Consider the following 24,047-nt stretch of genomic DNA (forward strand, 5'->3'; position numbering starts at 1 on the left):
TCGAATCACATAACAAACATTTTGATTTTCGCGGTCACGTCGCGTGTTTTAAGTATGTTTTCGCCCTAATATTCCGTTTTTACATCCCATTAAAGATTTACAAAATCAAAATCATATAGAGGGAAATTACGTGAAAAAACGTAATGTTCATACAACTAGTATTAATTGTCTTTGTAGTAGTTAACAGGGCTCCCTCCGTCACTTACAATAACAACATACAATCCACAACCATACAATCGTAGTTCCAATTTCATTTGAATATTAAGCAACCAAAGTTGCAGACATATTCTAGAAACTAATATCTGTGCCTGCGGTGTTTTAGATTTTTGTAAAAATATGTAGTTTTAAAATTACAGGGGCTCAAAGATTTGTATGTGAATTTTTAAGAGCGCGTAACTTTGAAACCGAATATTTTAACGGAAATCTGGAAAACCACAGGCATAGATATTAGTTTCTGGAATATGTCTGCAAAATTTCATGGACTTTGGTTGCTTAATATTCAAATGAAATTGGAACTACGTTTGTATAGAGCGAGTGACGGAGAGACCCCTCTTAAGGTAAATCAAAATCGTAAAGGTTTTGTACGTAAAAATCGTAGATAGTGTACAAGATATTGGTCTAATAGGCATATAAGATTTTCATAATCTTAAATCATAAATACAGTGTTATAAAAACATTCTGCTGTCGAAATTAAAAACTTTGTAAGTGACATTTTAAAAACTCTAAAAACATTAGTTTGTAAGTGACGTTGAGAAAAAGCCATTGGAAAATCTCCTCCTTTTTAGAAGTTGGTTGAAAACTCCCAAAATTTTGCCAAAATCGAATGAACGGATGGACAATGAAAAGACAGACAGACCGAAAAATGTCTTTCGCATTTATAATATTAGCACGGTATTAGTATGGAAGCAGGCAAGAAAATTTGACAAATGTGGAAAGTTTTGGAATGGAGAGTATGAATAATTTAAATCTCTCTATATTTAGTTTCAAACACGTATTAAAAAACTTTAGCTATAACATAACTCAAGGATATTAAATCTAAAATCACTTACAAGGTTTTTAGTTGAAGCAGCCTTTATTGTTTTATTATGAAGGACAAAGTTCATATATTTATCCTTTATAAATTTTCTCGATCACAAAGTTCAACGCCCGATGTCTTTCTTATTATTATCATAGTTTAGCAATCATACAGTTGGATAAAAAGTTCACTGGCACAAAGCAACTGCTGGCATCCTACTGCCTAGATACGACATTTAGCGGTATGGTGAGCCAGACTAATCTGACGGTTACTATCGGTTGATATTTACTACATACATCATACATTTCTGTGCATTTATTTACCCGCTCACCTCATACAAGAAAAAGAAAACCTTTTGTTATGAGCTTTTTTGACGTGACAACGTCTTATAATTCGATAGAGCCGGCTGCACGCACGAAAAAACATGACTCATGCGGCGTTACCTCGCTCTGTGGCATTCCATGTAAGGCTTGAAGTGCAAGCGAGAGCGCGGAACGAGCGACAAAGAAGCACAATCGGCCTTTGTTGTCACGTTCAACTGTCGTCAGTAAACCGACTTTACAGACAACCAATTTTTTTTCAAGAAAAAGTTCACAGTAAAAAGTTCGTGAATAGGGTACTGCAAAGTATGTGTTTTTGTGATAGCAGCGTTTTTGATATTTTTAAACGTCCAAACGGGAGGCAGAATTGCTGTGGTTAGGTAACTGTATAATTGCTAAACTACGTTCTTATCTTATTTCGATATTGGCATACAGTTTTATTGACAAAAATCATTATTTCTTGATCTAGTAGGCCCAGTTCCATGGTCCAGTTTGTACCCTTAATGGTTGATTTTATACCCCTCTTCTGTACCCCTTTAGGCCTGTTTCTTTATCCCTTAGTTGTGGTATATTACCCATTTGATGACATAATAATTCAATGTTCTTTTTTAAGTAGCTTTGTGATTTTTAAAGCTTTGCATTTTAGTGTGCTTCCGAATTAACACCATTGAGCGATATTTTTCAGAATAAAGACAAGCTTTCGCAATAAAGCCTACCGGTTATTGCGTTTTTGCAGCTTTCAATTTTTTTCATAAATAAAATGAAAAATGTGACTTATTTTGTGATACAGCATAGAGAAAACAATATTTCAGTTAAATTTTCGAACGAGCTTTTACAAATAAAAGCTTAATTTTTTATTTCGTGAAAATGATTGTATTCCAATTTTTAACCACTGGTAAAAATTTAACGGGATTGATAGTTTTACAAAGTCTTATGTCTGAATGACTTTTAACAAATTATCTTGAATAATTCTGCTATACACAATACCTAGTGACAAGTCTAAATGTATTGCTATCACTTTCATAATGCTCGCTATAGAAAAGGATGGCAATTATTATAAACCGTGATTACAATTATAATAAAAAAAAGTATATTGAAGTTCATCAGATGGGAATCGAATCCGGAACGCTAGAGCACGTCACAATTTATAATAAGTTGGGGTACAAAACCAACACATTAAAACTTTTTACGAAAATGAAGGTAGTTACTCCGTATAGTGTCCTAGTCAAAATTGTGCAAAACAAAATGCACCGTATTTACTGTACTTAAGGACTAAAATAGCTAGCACGATCACAAAAGTAAAATATAATATACAAAGTGATATTTTTCGCACAAAGTACATTGGAATAAAAAAAGTAATAAATAACTCTAAAAAATGTGATAAAAAAATAAGCACCAGCAAATCAAAGGTTAGAAAAACATACAAATAATGTCACTAGTGAAAGTCGATATGCACCAAAAACTAAAGGTCCTTTCATACGAGCCACAAACCACATTATTGTCGGTGTGGTTACTGTGATCCGTCTGAATTGAATAGACACTAGACTTTGGGCCTATATTTTGCTTTTCTTCTGGTTTTATATATATTTTTAGTATCCATAAAATAAATACTTATGTAGTATGTACATTTTATTGTATTTAGCTACAATAGGTTAATATTATGTATATTAAAGCATTATAATTTATAATTGGTGCAAGTCGACTAAAATTTACAACAATACCATTTAGGAACTATATTTCCTTATTCAAAATGGAAAATATACAAACCATAGGTTTTATTAATAGAAAATAATCTCATAATTTGAATACAACAGATAGAACTGTATAGAATAACCGATAAAGTTAATGGAAAGTAAATAAAGAGTCATTAAGAGGCTTTAATTTCTGTGTCGCTGATGTCGGTCGCGCATACTTCATTCACGCGTACGAATGCAAACTTTGTACTATTAAGAGTGCTCTCCATGGTTGCACCAAGTTGAGCGAGAGAGCATGCTATTGCATTCAACATTTTCGAGCGGGACATACTCAAGAGCGAGATGCGTATAATTTTACTATATTTATTGTCTTCGGACATAAATAATAGAGATAAATCGATTACTGGCTTAGTTTAATAGAATAATAGGCATAGTAAGTTCGTATAAAGAAACGCGTGAGGAGTGTATCCTCAACATAATATAACGTGTAGCAAATTCGACCGACGTACGCTACCGACGTCAGCGTTAAGAAATTCAGAAGCTATTCGCATTTTACAAAACGAACAGTAAACGCTCATTTTTCAGAATTATTCATTCTGTAATGCGAGATTAGCTTTATTTTGTTTTTAATTTCAAATCATTAGTCATATTTGGGTATAAAATAGCAGGTAAACAGTCTTAAAACAAACTAACAACTAAAATTATGTTAACTTAGAGAAGAGAAGTTAAATATTTTAGTAGTGCAAGTTGGATGATGTCGATTCACGCACATTGCAATTTCCGTTGCAAATTACTTTCAATAAATCAGATTTAGGGCCAAAGCACACACGATTCTTTGAAATATCGGCGATTTTGAAAGCCTAAGAGCTAAGTTCGAAAAATTCTACTCATTTCAATGATTTTGGAAGGTTTAATATAGCGGCCGATTGTTGTAAATGGCGCATTTTAGAGTTTTTTAATCATTCCATTACACAAATCCCTTGACTGCAATCTCAACTGGTGGTGAGTGATTATGAAGTCTAAGATGCAAGCGGGCTAACTTAAAAAGGGTATGGCAGTTTTATTAAACCCATTACCCCTTTTGGTTTCTACACGGCATCATACTGGAACACTGAATCGCTTTGCGGCACGGCTTTGCCAGTAGGGTGATAACCAGGTTAGCCCGCTTCCATCATATACTGCACCATCACTTACCACCAGGTGAGATTGCAGTCAAGGGCTAACTTGTATCTGAATAAAAAAAAACATTAAGTCGTTGCAACTAGCATTCGAATGTGAATTTTCAGTCGAAACACCAAGCTTTCAAAAGTTGATCAAATCGCCGATGCTAATAGTATCGTGTGTATAGTAAGCCCTTACAATTTCCGTGTTGATAGATCCAATTAAATAGATACACCATGATACACCACACGATCTGATTCAAAATGTACCGTTTAATTTGGAAAGTGCAATACGCGTGAATAGATTTGTACATGAAAGAGCTAATGCCAATAAACGCTTTAATAGAAACTATTGACGCAATCAATAGTCGAAAAGCTAACCCTTTGAGTGATTACTGCATCCGATCCGAATCCGTGAAAAATCGGATAAAAACTCGGACCGAATTCAGATATTGCTTACGCACTAATCCGATCTCTGATCCAAATCAAAGCTATTACATTATGCAAGGTGCAAACAGTATTACGGCTACTTCGGTCCGAATTTCTGACCAAGAGAAATCGGATAACGGAAGTCGGATGTATTGTGTAGTGTAATGTAATGTGCCATACTAATAGTTCTACGGCTACTTCGGAACGTGTTTTCACGGATTCGGATCGGATGCAGTGCCTAACCGCTCTTTCACTAAACCCTCTCGTTGTGAATGGTCCAAGATTCCAATGCCACTATAGTTACTTATTTTCTGAGAAACAAAATGTGTGGGATAGAGTAGCGTTAGCATGTATCTGTAATGTAGGCATATTTGCTAGTTTGTGGCAAAGGACAATTTACAGATATCAAGTTCCTATATGTTCGCAAAGACATTCTTAAAGAGTGAGTATTGATTTTATGTACCTATATTTCCTAAGTATCATGATACAAAAATTATAACTCAGACTGTAAGTACGATTAAATACGTTATTTTTTTGCGAGCTGTACAACGTCTAACGGCAATAAAGCCCGCGAAAAATATCTGGCTGTATGGAATATTAATTATATTAACAAAATATTCTCTAAAACATACATAAAAACTAGCACTCGAACTTTTGGAACAGTGAGTGATGCTTTTACGTAAACACCTTTAGCAGCTGTTAGCACAAGTTAGTAGATATGCATAACATATTAATAGACTACTCTATCCCACAATTTTTTTTTCTCAGAAAATAAGTAAGGATCTGGCGGTCTTGGGGTCTTTCTCTAAAACAAATTCAATAAAATCTGTTTATTGGAAATGTGTCTCAGAATAATAATGAGACGTGGAATTCATGAGGAATGTTGAACACGAGAAAAAATTTAGAATAATCAGTCTTGGAAATCGATGAAGATGCCGTGACGATCGGCGAATAGAGAAGCCTACCGTTTCACTGTCCTACAACTTAACAGAGGATCCTCCGTCGCGCGCTGCATACATACGTAGTTTGGTTCTCATTTGAATATTAACCAATCAAACTCTACGCAATTTTGTAGACATGTTCTAGAAACTTTCTTCTAGAAACGTTCTTTCTTTCTTTCAAACTAATATCTATGCTTGTGATTTACCACTTTTTAACCCGACCATACCACGGCAAAGCCAAAAGGAAGGGTTATGATTTTAGCAGTCTATGTATGTTTGTATCAAATTCTGTGTGTTCCACCGTAACGCCAAAATTACAGAACCGATTTTGATGAATGAGGTGTCAGTTTGATTAGTTTAGTATTCAAATGACAGCCAAAAGTGCACGACAGGTTAAGTTGGCAACTAATCGCCGCGGGTGACGTGCGGGTGTGCGGGGCGTCCCCCCCCTGCCTCATACCCCGATTGCCATCTCAACCTGTCGCGTACAGGTTTACTTGTACGCACTACGAATAAACCCCTCTTAAAATATTACCACAAAGAATAAATACTTACATTATGTAACGCATAGTGTACAGTATGCTGAGTATGAGATTTGATCTCTCATCAGTTGATAGTAATCGAATAAAACGTCATAGTAAACTAGATCTTACCTGTCTTATTTTAAAGCTCAAGTTTGTCTATACATCAGCAAACGCTCCAAGCGGCGTTCACGAAATTAAAATCAGTGGTGTTGAATTTTTTATTTAAATTCAAGGATCGTTAGGTCCATTTTACTTTGACGTTATTGTGTTTCGAGTCTTGAATTCTATCAACGATGGTGAGATTTAAAATTTCATACTATACCCTATCCGCGGAATGAAGTCAGTATAGCGCTCTCTCTCTGTTTGACTCTATCATTTGTATGGGATTATGTAACAGAGAGAGAGAGAGAGGGAGAGAGAGAGAGAGAAAGCGCTATACTAACTTATTCGGGGAATGAAATTAATTTAGCGCTCTCTCTGTCTGACTCTATCATTTGTATGGTATTATGTAACAAAGAGCGAGAAAGCGCTACTAACAGCTTGCTTATTTGCGAAATGAAATTAGTATAGTGCTCTCTCTGTTTTTGTATGGAATTACGCAATAGAGAGAGAGCGCTATAGTAACTTCATCCCGCGGTTAGGGTACAAGCACACGGGTTGCAAACGTTTAAACTTAATCATGGCTTTTTATTCTAACAGTATACTTATACTAAGATTGCGAAATGGTCCATAATGTACTTTTTTATAGTAAAAAATCTAGCACAAGTTATTTACACGAGCACCGCAAAATAATGATCCGATTGTACTTCACATCGTTCACTTATATCACTTCACTTCACTGTCGCTACAAGCTCGTTGGCACTTGGTTCATGTTCATTGGGATCAATAACTTCATTGGGATCAATGACTTCATTCGGACCAATGACTTCATTGGGATCAATGACTTCATTAGGATCAATGAGTTCATTAGGATCAATGACTTCATTGGGGTATTGCTACACTTCCGTCCCATCCTCACCTTCGTCTTCGAACAGTGGTTCGGTTGCACTAACTTCCGCACTAGGCTTTTTCTTCGGCTTAGGGGGTGGTCTTGGAGGAATTTTACCACTTCTTCCCATAGTACCTGATTGATTCAACGATGCATTGCTTTCGTTTTTCCTTGAATCATCTTTGGATGGAGAACTCACTTCATTGTTTTCACTTCTTGGGTTCCTTCTCAACGAACCAGTTTCTGGTTTTCCTCTACGACTTAACGTACTGTCAGAATTCTGTGACTGTGCGTCTCCATTCCTATTATCAATGATATGAGCCATTTGTTTTCTGGGTTCAGGTTGAGGAGTCGAAGTACTTTTTGCTGTCCAACTCATTCTTGGATTTACCGGTTCTTGTGGGCCTGGGGTTGAGAGTTGATTGGATATTTGAGAGCTAATGCTGTTTCTGGTCGGTGTGAACGGCGGGGGGACGGGAGACGGTGCTGGTTCCTGTTCTTCTATAGGAGCGTAGTATACTGGATGAGCAGGGTAAGCCACTGTAGGTGTTGCTGGTAAGGGTCTGTTTCTCATTGGAGAGAACTGTTGTTCCAATCCCGCCTTGTTTAGTGAAAGTACTGAGCTGCCGTCTGCTGTTGTCCTCAACCCCAAGTTGTCGTATAAAGGTTCTTGTGCTTCAGCACTTGGAAGTATAGCAGTGCTGGCTGTGCTCGACCAGGATGGTACTCTTGGTCGTCTAGGTATGGTAACATAGCCTTGTCTTGGGGTTACTACGGGTGGTGTGATTGGTGCCGTGAAAGGCGACTGAGATCGAGAGTAGGGTAGGGTTCTAAAGAGGTTCTGATTGGTGGTCATGCCGTAAATAGGCGAATGGATGGGGCTGACTGGATTGACTTGCAGTCTGCTGGTATCTGGGACTGTGGAGGCGTTGCTCGCTGCAGGTGAGATTTGCGCAGCTCTCGCTGGGAATGATAGTAAATCTGGCGGATACGCTCGACCGTCTGTTCGTCCATATTCTGCATTGAGGGCATCCTGTGACCGAAGTGTTTGCATGTCGAAGCCAATCGACCTTTTCTCATCGTCATTGTGAGCTGTAAGCAAACAAAATAAGTATTACGATTTTTTTTTGTACTGATTTAAGATAAGTTAATTAGTAAGCTAATTTTGTGGACGAACTTTGCTGTCAAACGAATGCCTTTTTAAATAAATGAAATCATTAATTGTAGGTTAAGAAGTAAGAACCATATGATATATGGTTAGGTATGTATAAGTCTTATTTAAAATGAATAATCTTTTACGCTAAGGGTCTGGTGTACCCTTCGCCAGTGTTTGTAAAATACATTGTCAGGAGATGCCTGAGGGAAGACTTTAATCAGCTTATTATTAGAATAACGGACAGCCTCCCAGAGGTCTGCAATTCTCTTCCAAATAATGGCGTAGCAGCTTCGGCGAACATGCCCAGCGCAGTACAATAAATACCTCGACATCACACTAATATTATAAAGGCGAAAGTTTGTATGTGTGTGTGTGTGTGTGTGTGTAATAAAATTAAAGAGAAGAAAAAACATGTTTAACTTGTTTTTGATTTTGGCTTTACCTACATGTGATTTAGATCCAAGTTTATGTGAAAAGTATGTTCTTCGAAGGTTATCTCCCGTCCGAGCTGGACCCATTTAGATAAAAAGCCATGCTTCATCTGCAATATCGTCGTTTATAGGTGCACAAACATGTTTATAAATAACAAATGGGATAGACAGAAAACCACAACCTAAACAAACAGCTGCCTTCCTGATGAAATGCTAAGTGCAATACCGGAAAGTAATTGGTGGAGTACGGAGGTTTTATTCCGTAGGTCACAAAAACATCTACAATGAAGTCGGGCATGCCAACAGACGGTGTCGATGAGGATTGTCCTCCTCTAAAGGAAAAAAAGTTGCACAAACAAATAATCAGACTATTACAATATCAAATGGATTGATTAGTTTAAACTTACCGAAAACTGAATCGTTATCCAGCAAGGTTTTATTCAGTTCTGACATCTCTGTGGCTCCACTCATGATGGGCGGAGGAGCATCGTATCTTCGCGGTGGTTTAGTCACTGGGTTCACAGCCGTTATCAAACTCTTCTCCATCTCTGGTATGATCGACCCTTCGATTAAAGCTTCCCCGTTGGAATTATCAGCTTTCTTCTTCGCTGCTCCTCGTCTTCTACACAAGCAGAAGCAAAGGATGACCACGCCTATTATTATTGCTATTAAGAATATAGCAATGACACATGACACTCCGATGAGAACTGGTAGCATGTTAGTGGCCATCCCAGGCGGTACGTCAATATCAGGCGGAGTGTGAGCTATGGCTAAAGTTAAACTTCTCTCCTCAACTCCACCTGCGTTCTTGGCTACACAGAGATATTCCCCATTATCATCGCTATTAGCATCAACGATGGTCAAATTAACCCATTTACTATTTTCCGAATTGGATTGTGTTACATAGTATTTGATTTCACCCTGGTATCTATGTGTGCCATCAATTATTTGAGCGTTCAACACCCAATTGACTTCTGGTAAAGGGTTTCCGTCAACTTGGCAAGATAGAGTGACATTTGCATCCGATGAGCGCAGCGTGGTTCTGGTGGAAGGGTAGACGATGCTCGGCCTGCAAGCAAAGTCACTGGAATCTAACTCCTTCCATAGTTTCCCATGCACTTTAGCCGGTTCGCTACAGGCTATCGGTGATGTGTAGAGATTTTTACTGATCACCCAATTTCTAAACGGCTGCAAATAGCAATCACATCTCCATGGATTATCGTGGACATCTAGATTAGACAATGATGTTAAAGCACTCAGCGTGTCTATTTTGAGGTGCTCTAACTTATTACCGTCGAGTCTTAAAATATTTAGCTTTGGCACATTCATAAAAGTTTTCAACCCGAGTTGTACTATGCGGTTGTTACTCAGATCGACTTTTTGTAAGAAGGGCAAATTGTTAAATAAGCCGTCCTCTAGTTTCTCGATTTGATTATCGTTGAGCAGGATCCATCTTATTTTAGCTGTTTCCCTGAAAGTGTCGGGGTGCAGCGTTTTAAGGTCGTTTTTCGATAAATCTAGTTCGATCATGATCGCGAGGTCGCTCAGTCCGTTTTTGTGTATCGTTATTAACTTGCACTCTCTCAATATGAGTTTCTTTAGATTGATTAATCGGACATCCTCGAAGGCGTTCCTCGTGATTTCGTAGAGTTCGTTGCCAGTTAGGTCTAGGATTTGTATTTCTGGGCTTAGGGTTTTGGGTATGTCGTGGAATTCTGCATGGGAGCAATCCGCCTGTTTGTTTCCGCTGGCCCACACGCATTTGCATTCTGTCGGACAGTTGGCCGTGAAATCTGCAGCCACTGACAAAGTCTTCATAGTCAAGACTATTATACAGAGGCGTAGCGCCCAATCGGCCATTTTGTTTGTCTCTGGAATCTGTAACAAAAGAAAAGTTTATCGGTTATCATTTTGTACTATCAATTATTGAAAGCTTAATTTATCCGTTGTATTGCTTTAATGAATCAATGTCGATAACATTAATTATGAGTTAAACAATAACAACGGTCGTGATATTTTAATCGCAGAACATTTCGTATCCTATTTTAATAATTAATATGATTTAAATTGGAATTACTGTGTACATTTTTGAGATATATTTTTCAAACAATGAACTGTAAATTGTGCTATGCAACAAAAGGGCAATCAATACGACTATAAGCACAATTCACGACATGTTATGAGAATTCAACATTTTAGGAATTCAACGTTTTGAGCCTGAAGGGAAATCACACTATCACACTAATATTATAAAGGCGAAAGTTTGTGTGTATGTGCGTGAAAGAGTAACAAACATACATAATGTTTGTTACTCTTTCACGCAAAAACTACTGAACGGATTTGGCTGAAATTTGAAATGGAGATAGATAATATCCTGGATTTGCACATATTATGCTACTTTTTATCCCGGAAAATCAAAGAGTTTCCACGGGATTTTGAAAAACCTAAATCCATGCGGACGAAGTCGCGGCCATCAGCTAGTTTGCAATAAAACGTCGAGGCTTTACCTGCACTGGCAGGCAGATATCGGGTTCATACCACGATTGATATGATGGTTTTGATTTGTTGATAATTCCACGACCAATGCAACTGGGTTGAAATATCGACAAATTAAAATTAATCGATTAATTAATCGTGGTATGTACCCGTTATTTACATTATAATATGTCGTCAAACCACGAAATAAGATGATAATCATCACACTAATATTATAAAGGCGATTCGTATGTATTTATGTGTGTATGTTTGTTACTCTTTCACACAAAAACTACTGGACGGATTTGGCTGAAATTTGGAGTGGAGATAGATTATACCCTGGATTAACACGTAGGCTACTTTTTATCCCGGTATCTACGCGAACGAAGTCGCGGGCATCAGTCAGTAGCTCCATAACTTTGAAGGCACAATAGAAAACGTTATAAGTGAAAGCATAAGGTATAGGACTCATAAAAAACGTAAAGACACTTAAGTGAAACGTGTTTTTGAGAGCGTTATAACAGCAATAAAACGCCATCTGAAAATAGAAGACGCAATAACACACGGTAGTCGTAATGGCCGCATTAAAAGCCAAGGGGATCGCCCCGTACCGTTTACTTTGAGAGCTGTAAATGTAATACAAATGTAAAGCACTAACAGACATATACAGGAACATGGTCGTTAAAAATGGTGGGTGTTTAAACTAGCGACAGGGATCACAAAAAAAAACATAGTTTATTTACATCCATTCATATTTGAACCACTTATTTCATATCTTGTACAGATACTCATATCACTGGAATTAATTTTATTTATGCCCGCAACTTAATTCCGCGTGGATTTAGGTTTTTGAAATCTCCTGAGAACCCTGATTTTCTCAGATGAAAAATGGGTCTATGTCACTCTTCAGTCGCCGGTCCGTTGGCAAAAAATAACGTCGATGCGTTGCTCTGTTGCAGCGCGATTGAACGACAAACCAACAAACAACATACTTCCAACATACTATAACATTTATAATATGGGTAGTGGTGACATTCACTTTTTTTTAGGGTTCCGTACTTCAAAAGGAACAACGGAACCCTTATAGGATCACTTGTTGTCTGTCTGTCTGTCTTTCCGTCCGTCCGTCCGTCGTGTCTGTCAAGAAACCTATAGGGTACTTCCCATTGAGCTAGAATCATGAAATTTGGCAGGTAGGTAGGTCTTATAGCACCAGTACAGGAATAAATCTGAAAACCCCGAATTTGTGGTTACATCATTAAAAAAATTTAAATGTGTTTCAATTTTCAAAGCAAGATAACTATACCAAGTGGGGTATCATATGAAAGGGCTTTACCTGTACATTCTAAAACAGATTTATTTATTTTTATGTATAATAGTTTTTGATAGTTTTTGATTTATCGTGCAAAATGTTGGAAAAAATACCCGAGCACGGAACCCTCAGAGCGCGAGTCTGACTCGCACTTGGCCGGTTTTTCTATAGATGTTTTCATTGAATGAGTACTGTTTACTTTCATCATTATCAACCCATCACAAGCTCACGACTGAATATTAGTCTCCTCTCTAAATCTCAGTGCGAATTAGCAGACTTCACACACCTTTGAGAACATGGAGAACTCACAGGCATGTAGGTTTCCTCACGATGTTTTCCTTCACGTTAAAGCAAGTGATATTTAATTGCTTAAACCGTTTACTTTAAAGAGTTGTAAATGTTGAATACAAATGTAAGGAACTAACAGACGAAACGATGTACTACGATAAACATATCCAGTAACATAGTCGTAAAAATGTTGGATGAGTTTGAACTAGGGATAAGAACGTTCCGGAAAAACATCGATATTTCATTTTCGATTATATCTTCGAAATAAAACCAAAAACCAGCTGATCAAACAATTTAAAATCTGAAAGCTACAAAGAATGTGATAGCAGTAACATCTGTGACATCTTCGGGATCTGAAACTATTAAAATATCACTTGCTTTAACTGTGAAGGAAAACATCGTGAGGAAACCCGCATGCCTGAGAGCTCTTCATTTTTTCAAGTGTGTAAAGTCTGTTAATCCACACTGGCCCAGCGTGGCAGACTATGGCCTAAACCTGAGACTCGTGCTCAGTATTGGGCTGGCGATGGGTGAATCATTATGATGATGAAGTATATAAAAAAGTGACTCGCTGACTGACGTAGAATGCTAAAATTTTGCACAAAAATGTTCCCATTTTAATGTAGAAAAGAGAGCGAAACCGCAGGTAGCCGCTAGTAAATATATAAAAATGATTTGATAACATTACAGATTATTTATCTATATTAGAAAATGTGCTATCGATATCACCAATTTTTTATGTTTAGTCTCATAATCGAATCGATACTTTATTGAAGTCGATGAAAACAGAGCGACCCTAGTTTGAACGAGTTGGTAACTCATGGGGTATTTTACTACGCATGGTAAAAGCACGGTGAAAGTTCGTTTTGCGATAAATTACAACTTTTTGTTTGAAAGGGATATATCTCAATCAATTCACAGTTTACTCGCCCCTTTTAGTTCCGGGGTCATGCAGAACATATGCTCTTTTCACGTGGAGTGCTGAATTTAATCCAAATCAAATCAACCCATAGGCTAAGTTTATGTAATCAACTATCACCACTATAATATCATCTTACAAATCCAACAACTGACTATCAAAAAAAAACCTATCTTATCATTTATGATATATCATTAACCCCAGACCCAAAAAGAGGGGTGTTATAAGTTTGATGAAGTTTTTTTAGTTTGATTAAGTGTATCTGTGTATCTGTCTGTGGCATGGTAGCACCTAAACTAATGAACCGATTTTAATTTTGTTTTTTTTTTTTGTTTTAACGGTGGCTTGATCGAGAGTGTTATTAGCTGTCATATAAGAAAATCGGTTCAGCCGTTTGAAAGTTATCAGCTCTTTAGGTACTGTAACCTTCACTTATCGGGGGTGTTATAAATTTTTAATTTACACTGTTTATCCTAACTTGATATTTGACTTTTAACTTTTCCGATTTTTTTACTATGTCAAATCAATACGAATCACATGCTCACAACGCTTCAATATGAAGGCAGCCTAAGATGCTATACGATTCGAATGTCAGACAGAGAATCCGGGGTGGGTACGGCCAAATCTGAACGTAATTAAAAATGTAACTACCCACATTTTTGCGACATCCCACTTATTGCTGTGTCCGAATTTCAGGAGTCAGGCCATGGCATTCAGGAGCAATTCCTGTTTTAATTAAATCGGACAATTTCCAGGGGAAATAACGCGCAAATGTTGCATAATTTTTTACATTTTACATCGCACGGAGATAATTTCGCTCGCCGAGACCATAAACTGTGGCTCTCACGCTGAGCGAATATATTATTCATCAAGAAGAACTGTTGAATACGCTAGAATCAACGTATTTTTTAACTTACGCATATATTTGAATACTAAAACTTAACAGAGAAAACATAACATGGTGTTGATTGTCATTTTTTAAGGCTCCGTAACTCAAAAATGAATTGAAAATATTTTGAATTGAATTGAATTGAAAATGAAAAAGCGGTCAAGTGCGAGTCGCACTCGCACACGAAGGATTCCATAGTCCATACCATCGTACATGATTATGTACTTTTAAATTCACATGTCGGCCATTTTGAATTTGTTATTATTCGTTGTTATAGCGATCTCACTCATCCGAAGTAGTCATAGAACTATTTGTATGGCAGCTTATGCATTAGATCCGACTTCCGTCATCCGAGTTCTGTCCGTCATCCGTGAGAATGTCTCGGATGTGCCTCGGATTCAAATCGCACATATGACGTAGATAAGTCAAATATGTCCACTGAATAGCTTGGATGTGGATCAGAGATCGGATTAGTGGGTCCAAGTTTTTGATATTCACGGATTCGGATCGGTTGAATGCGTAACCGCTTTAACTTTTGGCAGCAATGATGAGCCAATGTTCAAATTCAATTTGTGAAAGAGCCAATAGCTAGAGGCTCATTTCTCTCCATCCCATTAAAATGCATGTTACGCCTCCTCTACACGTCACGTCGGGCCAACAAGCTCTTGACCCAATTAAATTTTGTGTCGTCTCGATTATGAGGGAACGTTATCATAATGTTTTCTTTGAATTGCAAGTCTATTGTTGGTTCCTGTTTGGAAAAACAGAACTGCTAGGGCTTCTCTTTTTTTATGTGGTGAGCGTTGTGGTCTTACACGAGTAAGTGGGAGGCCTGAGTCCAATTCCCGACAGGTCAATTAGGTAATTTAAAGTTTATATAGTGTCTCTGGTCTAATTTGGTGAGGTGGGAGCCTTCGGCCGAGGCTATTGTTTTTTTTTAAAGAATATTAGCCATGCTAAATGTTCGATCTTTGGTAAAACAAAAAACTTTTCACTCACTTTGTCTTTGTGTCTTGATTTTCGTAGTTAAATGGTGATTATTTTGTCTTTGTGTCTTGATTTTCGTAGTTAAATGGTGATTACTGATTTCGAAAAAGATGAGAAGTGAAATTAATTTTGAGTTTTTGACAGCTGCTGTCTTCTAACACTTTTCTGACGGCTGCTGTCATTGACAGGCACCGACGTTTAGGAATCGTTAACATCCTCCCCCGGAAGAGGACAGATGCGGTTGAATGCGCGACGCACTACTCCTTTTGATGTTTGTAAATCTGCAACTCGAGAGACTCCATCGCTTCCCGGATGGACCTTGATAACACGGCCGAGACTCCACTTCATTGGCGGTAATGCTTCGTCTTTGATTAGTGCGAGTGTTCCTTCTTGCAGAACGAGGCCCTTGCTGGTTTGCCATTTGGTGCGTTGCTGCAATTCCGCGATGTACTCTTTGTGCCATCTTGACCAAAAGTGCTGTCGCATTTGCTCCAATCTTTCAAATCGAGTGAGTCGATGTTCTTTGATGTGCAGTAATTCAGGCATTGGTAGAGCCGTTAGAGGTCGTCCAACCAAAAAATGTCCAGGAGTCAGTGGAGTCAAGTCTTGTGGGTCATTTGATAGGGGAGTTAGGGGGCGTGAATTTAGTATTGCTTCTATTTGAACAAGAACAGTATATAAGTCTTCAAAATCTAAGTGAGCGTTTCCTAAGACGCGATTTAAATGAGATTTAAAGGATCGCACACCCGATTCCCATAAACCGCCCATATGGGGCGCGTACGCTGGTATGAACTTGAACTCGATGCCTTCATCGGACATAGAGTTCACAATTGAGTCAGAATTAGATTTGAGGAACTTATAAAGGTCGTTGCGAGCACCCACGAATTGAGTTCCGTTATCTGAGAACAATGTTGATGGTCTAGAACGTCTCGCTATAAAACGACGTAACGCTGACAAGAACGAGTCCTTAGAGAGGTCTGTCACTAGCTCTAGGTGACAGCCTTTAGTGGCGAAGCAGACAAAGATTGCTACGTAGACTTTAATAGTTCTACAACCCCGTCCCTTTCTATTGAGTGCGATTATGGGACCGGCATAGTCCATTCCAGACGTCTGGAATGGGTAACCTGGCTGTAGGCGTTGCCTAGGCAAGTTACCCATAACAGGTGAGGTTGATTGTGCCTTCATTCGAAAGCAACGGTGGCACTTGTGCACTGTACTTTTGGCTAGATTTCGACCTCCAAGTGGCCAAAATTGCTCTCGAATGGAAGCAAGTAAAAGTTGTGGGCCCGCGTGCATTAAACGAAAATGTTCACTTTGGAATATTAATTTAGTAAGTGGGTGTGTAGATGTTATCAAAACTGGATGTTTTTTGTCAAACGAGAAATTGCCGTTTTTTATTCGACCACCTACTCTAAGCAAACCGCTGTCATCAACGAACGGGCTTAATGATAGTAATTTGTTCTTTGTCGGTAGTGGCTTGCCCAATGCTATCGTGTAATATTCTGGGAAACACTCGAATTGTGATAATTTTATTAAAGTGTTAAACGCTTGCTGTTTTTCTCCTAAAGTGAGGGGACCCAATAGTCGGTCGCTTTTAGATTTACGACAATTATTTATAAAGCGCAAAATGTAGGCGCATGTATTTTTGAGTTTTAACAAATTGGAAAAACGAGAAAAAGGAAGTCGTTCGCTTGGCTCAGCGGATAATGCCACCGCTGAAACCACTTCTGGTAAGTCTGATTCTATATATTTAAAGGTTTTGTTTGGCCAGTTGTTCTCATTATCAAGTAAAAAATTAGGTCCGTTTAGCCAAAAATTCAATTTGTTTGGCTGATTACTGCCAACTCCTCTGCTTAAAAGATCTGCTGGATTGGAGGCAGTAGGCACATGACGCCACGGATAGTTTTTAGTCCTTTCCAATATATCTGAGACTCGATTACGAACGAACTGTTTTAATTTATTGGGTTGAGTTTTTAACCAACTAAGTACAACTGATGAGTCTGTCCATAAAAAACAACTGCTGTAGGGTAAACGAGTTGTTGCTAGCACCTTTTCGAGTAATTTTGCGGCCATTGAAGCACCACAGAGTTCGAGACGCGGCATAGATGTTGGCTTTATAGGCGACACGCGAGTTTTTGAACATAATAAATGCACTTTGACAGCGCCCGTAGTGCTGACTGATCGAACATAAACGCAAGCGCCGTATGCGTCCTTAGATGCGTCGCAGAAAATGTGGAACTGAATGTCCTGAGGGTTGTGACACACTACGTGTCGTGGTATTTTTAAATCGTTTAGTTGATTGAGACTTTTAAAAAATTTAGACCAAGAATTTAAAACATCTTCAGGTATGGGATCATCCCAATTTAATTTGTGAAGCCATAAGCGTTGCAAAATATTTTTTCCGTTTATAGTGAAAATGCTTATTAGCCCTAACGGATCAAAGATTTGCGCAATTGTTGAAAGAAGAACTCTTTTAGTGACATCAGCGTTAGATGGAACATAATTTTTTATGTTGAATAGTAATTCATCTGTGGACGGAGACCAAATTAATCCAAGTGTTTTTGACGGCTCATGCTCGCTGAAATCGACGGTACCGTTGTTATTGATCGCAGAACTATCATCACTGCAAGTTGAAACATTTGACTTGAATTTTCTTAAATTGAAGCAACCGGAGGCGAGCACTTGAGTGATCTGCTTGCGGATTTGTAGTAAGCCTTCAACAGTATCGCAGCCTGTGATAAGATCGTCCACGTAGAAATCTTCGCGAATAATTCGACCTATATCTGCGTTTTCGCATTCGTCAGCGAGCTGTTTGAGGCAACGGACTGCCAAAAATGGCGCAGAAGCCGTCCCGTATGTAACCGTATTTAAGTTATAACTTTTTAGTGGCATGAAGGGATCGTCTCGCCAGACAATTTGTTGAAGATGACGCTGATTTAAATTGATTAATACCTGGCGGTACATCTTCTCGATGTCACCTGCCAGTACATATCGATGTTGTCGAAATCGAAGTAGAATTGAGAGTAAATCACTCTGGATTGTGGGTCCAATTAGTTGTAAATCGTTCGATGACACTCCACTAGATGAGGGAGCGCTCGCATTGAAGACCACTCGTAATTTTGTTGTAGTGCTTTGTTCGCGTAAAACGCCATGATGTGGCATGAAGTATGAATTTGTGTGTAAATTGTTTATGTCACTTTCAGACATGTGACCTAAATTTTTGTATTCATTCATAAAGTCGATGTACATTGCCTTAAGTGTAGATTGTTTTTGTAGTCTCTTTTCTAACGAAAGAAAACTTAATTTAGCGCGTTGGAATGAGTCTCCTAGAGTAGACTCATCTCCTTTCATCGGAATGCCTACAGAAAATCTTCCATCTGCATCTCGGGACATGTGTTGTTTGAAATGGTTCTCACAAAGATCATTGTCGTTCAAAGATGCATCTTTGTCAGAACTTTCTAACTCTTCAATAGTCCAAAATTTAGCGAGTTGTTCTTGTATTGAATCGAATTGAGAAAAATTGCATGAAATTGTTTGTATGTTTGTCGTTCCAGTGGGCCCGGATATTACATAGCCGAACTTAGTATCTTGAAGCACTGGAGAATTTTTGCCTAAATAGATTTTGTTTGTGCAGAGCAAGTCCCAGAAAATGTCTGCGCCTAACAGTAAGTCAACGCTAGACGGATTGTAGAATTCTGGATCTGCCAATTTTATTTCGGGGGGAATGTTGTATAAATTTGGTTTTAATGATTTTCTTAGAGATGAACTTATGTCTGGTAACACTAGAAAAGAAACCTTTGTCTGATACGAATTGAGTCTGGACTGTATTACTGCTTGACAACGTTTTGTTATGGTAGAAACTAAATTATTGATTCCGGAGACTTTAAATTTAATGTTATCAAAATTCAACTTTAGCTTATTTAGAAGATGTTCAGAAATAAAAGAGGCTTGACTACCAGAATCTAAAACTGCCTTTACATCATGATATACATTGTTGGCATCTCGAATCTTAATGATGGCAGTAGCTAAAAGCACTTCACCGGGTTGGCAACATGATGATGAAAGACTTATCGCAGCTGCAGGTGGAGTCGAGATTTCAGGGGCAGAATTAGGATGCAACAGCGAATTATGTTTAAGGGTACACTGACGGCATGAGCCTAGCCTGCATAAACGCTCAGTGTGACCTAATCTAAAACAATTTCGGCATAGCCTGTTTGTTTTTACAAACTGTTCGCGTTCTGGTACCTTCATGCGTATGAATGAATCACATTTGTAAAGTGGATGCTCTCCCTGGTCCAATGGACATTTAAAAATTTTAGGTGTAGGGTTTGCAACTGAAGCTAAACTTTTGACATTTCTAGTAGTATGAGACCTAGATGTAGTTTCCGGTTTGTTATTATTGTTTTCGATAGTTTCTAATAAGTCAGCTTTATTTTTTAAAAATTTGGAAAAAATTTCTAAATTTACTTGTTTGTGGGTGGCCTTATGTTCCTCCCAATCTCGTAAAGTACGGCTGTCTAATTTTTGACAAATAATGTAAATTATTAAAGTATCCCAAGTCCCTGTTGGTTCACCGAGAATTTGTAATGCACGTAAGTTTTTATTGTACATATCAATGAGTACACGTAGAGAAGATGCAGATTCCTTTTTAATAGATTCATGTTCAAAAATAGCCTTAATGTGGTTTTGCACTAATAGACGTGTGTTGTCATACCGCTCGCATAGTGCATTCCAAGCTAAGCAATAGTTAGATGCAGAAAACTCTAATGAGCAAATGATCTGAGCTGCACTGCCCTCTAAAGACGCACGTAGGTAGTGAAACTTCTGAATATTACTAATACTCGAGTTATCATGGATAAGTGAAATAAAAGTGTCACGGAACTCGAGCCAGTTTCCACAATCGCCACTGTATTTGGGTATGTTTATTGTAGGTAATTTCACTCCCCTAACAACACTCTTTGTCTGCTTCACCTTCACAACACTTTCCTGATCACTAGAGGAGGAATCAGAACAAACCGAGGCATTATCACCATGATTGAATGACCTTTCTTTTCTTTTGAACGCATCGCAAAGTTGTTGAGCCCTAGCCATTACTGAGAAATACTGGGTTTCAAATTCAGACCTCTGCAAAGACTGGTTCTGTTGTTCTTCTTCAGACAATGATAAGCACTCAATGCTGGTTTGAACCTCATCAAACTCATTATATATAGTTTCTATTTTATTCATGCGAAGTTTCAATTCTAACTTATCAACTTGACTGCAGTCAGATACACTCTTTAAGCTACTTACATAATTCTCAAATTTAGTTAGCCGACCCTTATATGAACCTCTTTTCTTTACTAATTCATGTAATTTTGACATTTTAATTAAGTAGGGAAATTAACGAACTTAAACAAGAAATTGTACTAATAAACTAAAATAAATTCTATAATAATCAACTGTAATCAAAGTATCTTGTTCAAAACTATAAACTAATCATGTAATTAGCTTGGTAATTAGATGTAAATTGTGAAAATTGTTGAAAAGTTAATATTGAATGAAGAAAATTATGTGACAAATAATGACAAAATGGCGGGCCGGCTATAAGCCGCGTATTACATCTAAACAATTGATCACTTTTTTTAATGCTATGCAAATAAGATGGGACAACTAAGGGAATCTAGATTGACTTAGGACATAATTGTTAGGACTTAGGTACCTCAATTCCTTGTTCTTAGCTCGTATTTCGTCTTGCCTGTGCGCAACTTAGGTTCAACAAAGGTTATCACATCCGGTTCGAAGGACCAAAAATGTTCGATCTTTGGTAAAACAAAAAACTTTTCACTCACTTTGTCTTTGTGTCTTGATTTTCGTAGTTAAATGGTGATTATTTTGTCTTTGTGTCTTGATTTTCGTAGTTAAATGGTGATTACTGATTTCGAAAAAGATGAGAAGTGAAATTAATTTTGAGTTTTTGACAGCTGCTGTCTTCTAACACTTTTCTGACGGCTGCTGTCATTGACAGGCACCGACGTTTAGGAATCGTTAACACTAAACATGGCTAATCTCCCCTTTGCTCTCCAATTAAACGTCAAGTTTTTGCCAGGAGTAGGTACGATAATAGTGCAATGGGTGGGGAACGGATTGAATAGTGCAATGGATTGAACCGCCGACCTTTCGGAATTCAGTCCGCTCCTCAACCGTTGAGCTATCGAGGCTCAAGTTAGTTACCACCCTACGGCAAAGCCGTGCTGCCAAACGGTTTAGCGTTCAAGTACGATACCATATGTAGAAACCGATCAGGGCGTATAGGTTTAATGAAACTGCCATAACCCTTCCAGGTTACCCCGCTTCCAACTTAGACTGCATCAAGATTTACCACCAGATGAGATTGCAGTCAAGGACTAACTTATATCCAAATGGGGAAAAAAAAAATCTTATTTAAATACGATATGCTTAATATTCTTTAAAACAATGTTTGTTATCCCTGAAATAGTATAAGAGACGGGTCCCAAAAGGACGCTCTCTCTCAAGTGTCTAAGAAGACATTTAAGGAGTAGGTTTATGATAATAATCATTTATTTGCTCAAATGTAGGATAGCATAGATTTTACAATTTATTTTAGTGTCACTACACTTGATAATGAGTAGGTATCAGTAACGCGTGAGCTGAGCAATTGGAACCTGAGTGCGTTCCGCTGCAGATCGCCTCTTACCATTGTGTAGGTGAGGGTGCAAGGTAGTACAGTTCAGCGTCCCAAGGTGCTAGAACAGCGACCTTGCACCGGAAAACGCAGCGTTGGAAGACCCCACTTGGTGAAAAGACGAGTCGCCGGGAGCCGCTGAATTCAAGCGGCACAAGACTATGCCGTAAGGACTGCGAAAGTTCCTACCAAAAGACCTATGTCCAGCAATCGACATGTATCAATGGTGATGATAAATGCGTTCGGCAAGTGTTAGCCATTGTGTAAGCTATGTTGGCGCCATTGGTTGTTCCCATGGCGCCTAGATTCTTTGGTGTTTGTAATTTTGTTTGAAAACCCAAATAGTCGACAAACCGGTCAACGCTTGGCCACACGTTGCGAAAATATGTATGAAATGGCACTCTACATATTCAGCAAGTGTTTGTGAATTGTACGAAGGTCTTCAAGTTTGTTATCTCTGAAATTAAGCCTGAAATACTATAAGAGTTGGTTCACAAAAGGACGCTCTCTCTCAAGTGTCTAAGAAGACATTTAAGGAGTAGGTTTATGATAATGAGTATCAGTAACGCGTGAGCTGAGCAATTGGAACCTGAGTGCGTTCCGCTGCGGATCGCCTCTTACCATTGTGTAGGTAAAGGTGCAAGGTAGTACAGTTTAGCGTTACTTATTATATAATTTGCAGGGACAAAATGTTTTGATGTTACACTATTGCCCGAAAAAAGTAGTGTAATGTGTCATGGTTCATGTATGTGAATATATTTATCCTACGATAACTTCTAAATGCCTGAACAGATTTGGATGTGTGGGGGAGATTCCTAAAATTATTCCAATTGACACTGGCTATAAATTTTTTGAAAAAAAAAAAACAATATGGTGGCTGCTTTACGCCATTTTGAAATGTGAAATTTCTTACTTTTTCATTGGTCCTTTGGAAGGGTAGTCGTTTTTAATTTTTTAATTACGACTTATTACGTTGGTGTACGATTATATAATGTTGGAACTGCAGCTTTCAACTGTACTCAGGTATTGTTACCTGCCTGAGCTATTGAAATCTGCAGTTCCAACATATTAGTACAACATACACAGTAACGACTAATTTATGAAGACCGCAACTTTGCTTCAAGCGAATAGATCCGCTTACGCTTATAACTTGTACAGCAATAACACACGAAGTGGGAAACTGGTCTCTTTCTACGCGCAACGTAATGTCGTAATTCCGCTCGCTATATCGCGACTTTATACGACAATACCTACCTACACCTACCCCCGGCCCTATTTAATGCCTTACATATTATACGATACGCTATAGTATAAGAGACAGACGTAAATTTAGCGTAGAACAAATACTAAACAGTATCTAAATCCATATGGACCCGAGACATAAGCGCTAACTATGGGCTCAAAAAAACTCAGACTCATTCAACGGGCGATGGAGAGAGCTATGCTAGGAGTTTCATAGTTCGAAAAAACCGGCCAAGTGCGAGTCAGACTCGCGCACTGAGGGTTCCGAACTCGGGTATTTTTCCAACATTTTGCACGATAAATCAAAAACTATTTTGCATAAAAATAAATAAAAATCTGTTTTAGAATGCATAGGTAAAGCCCTTTCATATGATACCCCACTTGGTATAGTTATCTTACTTTGGAAATTGAAACACATTTTAATTATTTTTTTTAAACATGTAACCACAAATTCGCGGACCTACCTACCTACCAAATTTCATGATTCTAGGTCAATGGGAAGTACCCTATAGGTTTCTTGACAGACAGACAGACAACAAAGTGATCCTATAAGGGTTCCGTTTTTCCTTTTTATTAGCAGAGCCTATTCCTTCAT

The 24,047-nt window shown here is 38.1% G+C and overlaps 1 protein-coding gene across 1 annotated transcript in view; it reads right to left on the minus strand.

Moving 5' to 3' along the window:
• Window positions 1–6,852: 6,852 nt before the first annotated feature.
• LOC123876114 overlaps window positions 6,853–24,047 on the minus strand; it is a 243,757-nt gene continuing 226,562 nt past the window's right edge. The window contains exons 4-5 of the mRNA XM_045922257.1: window positions 9,066–10,536; window positions 6,853–8,163 (exon numbers count right to left, since the gene is read on the minus strand). Of these exons, the coding sequence (XP_045778213.1) occupies window positions 7,079–8,163; window positions 9,066–10,518 (2,538 nt within the window). The 5' untranslated portion in view covers window positions 10,519–10,536 and the 3' untranslated portion in view covers window positions 6,853–7,078. The remainder of the gene's footprint in view (window positions 8,164–9,065; window positions 10,537–24,047) is intronic.

Source organism: Maniola jurtina, chromosome 21 (genome assembly GCF_905333055.1).
Source record: "Maniola jurtina chromosome 21, ilManJurt1.1, whole genome shotgun sequence".
Classification (NCBI taxonomy): Eukaryota; Metazoa; Arthropoda; class Insecta; order Lepidoptera; family Nymphalidae; genus Maniola; species Maniola jurtina.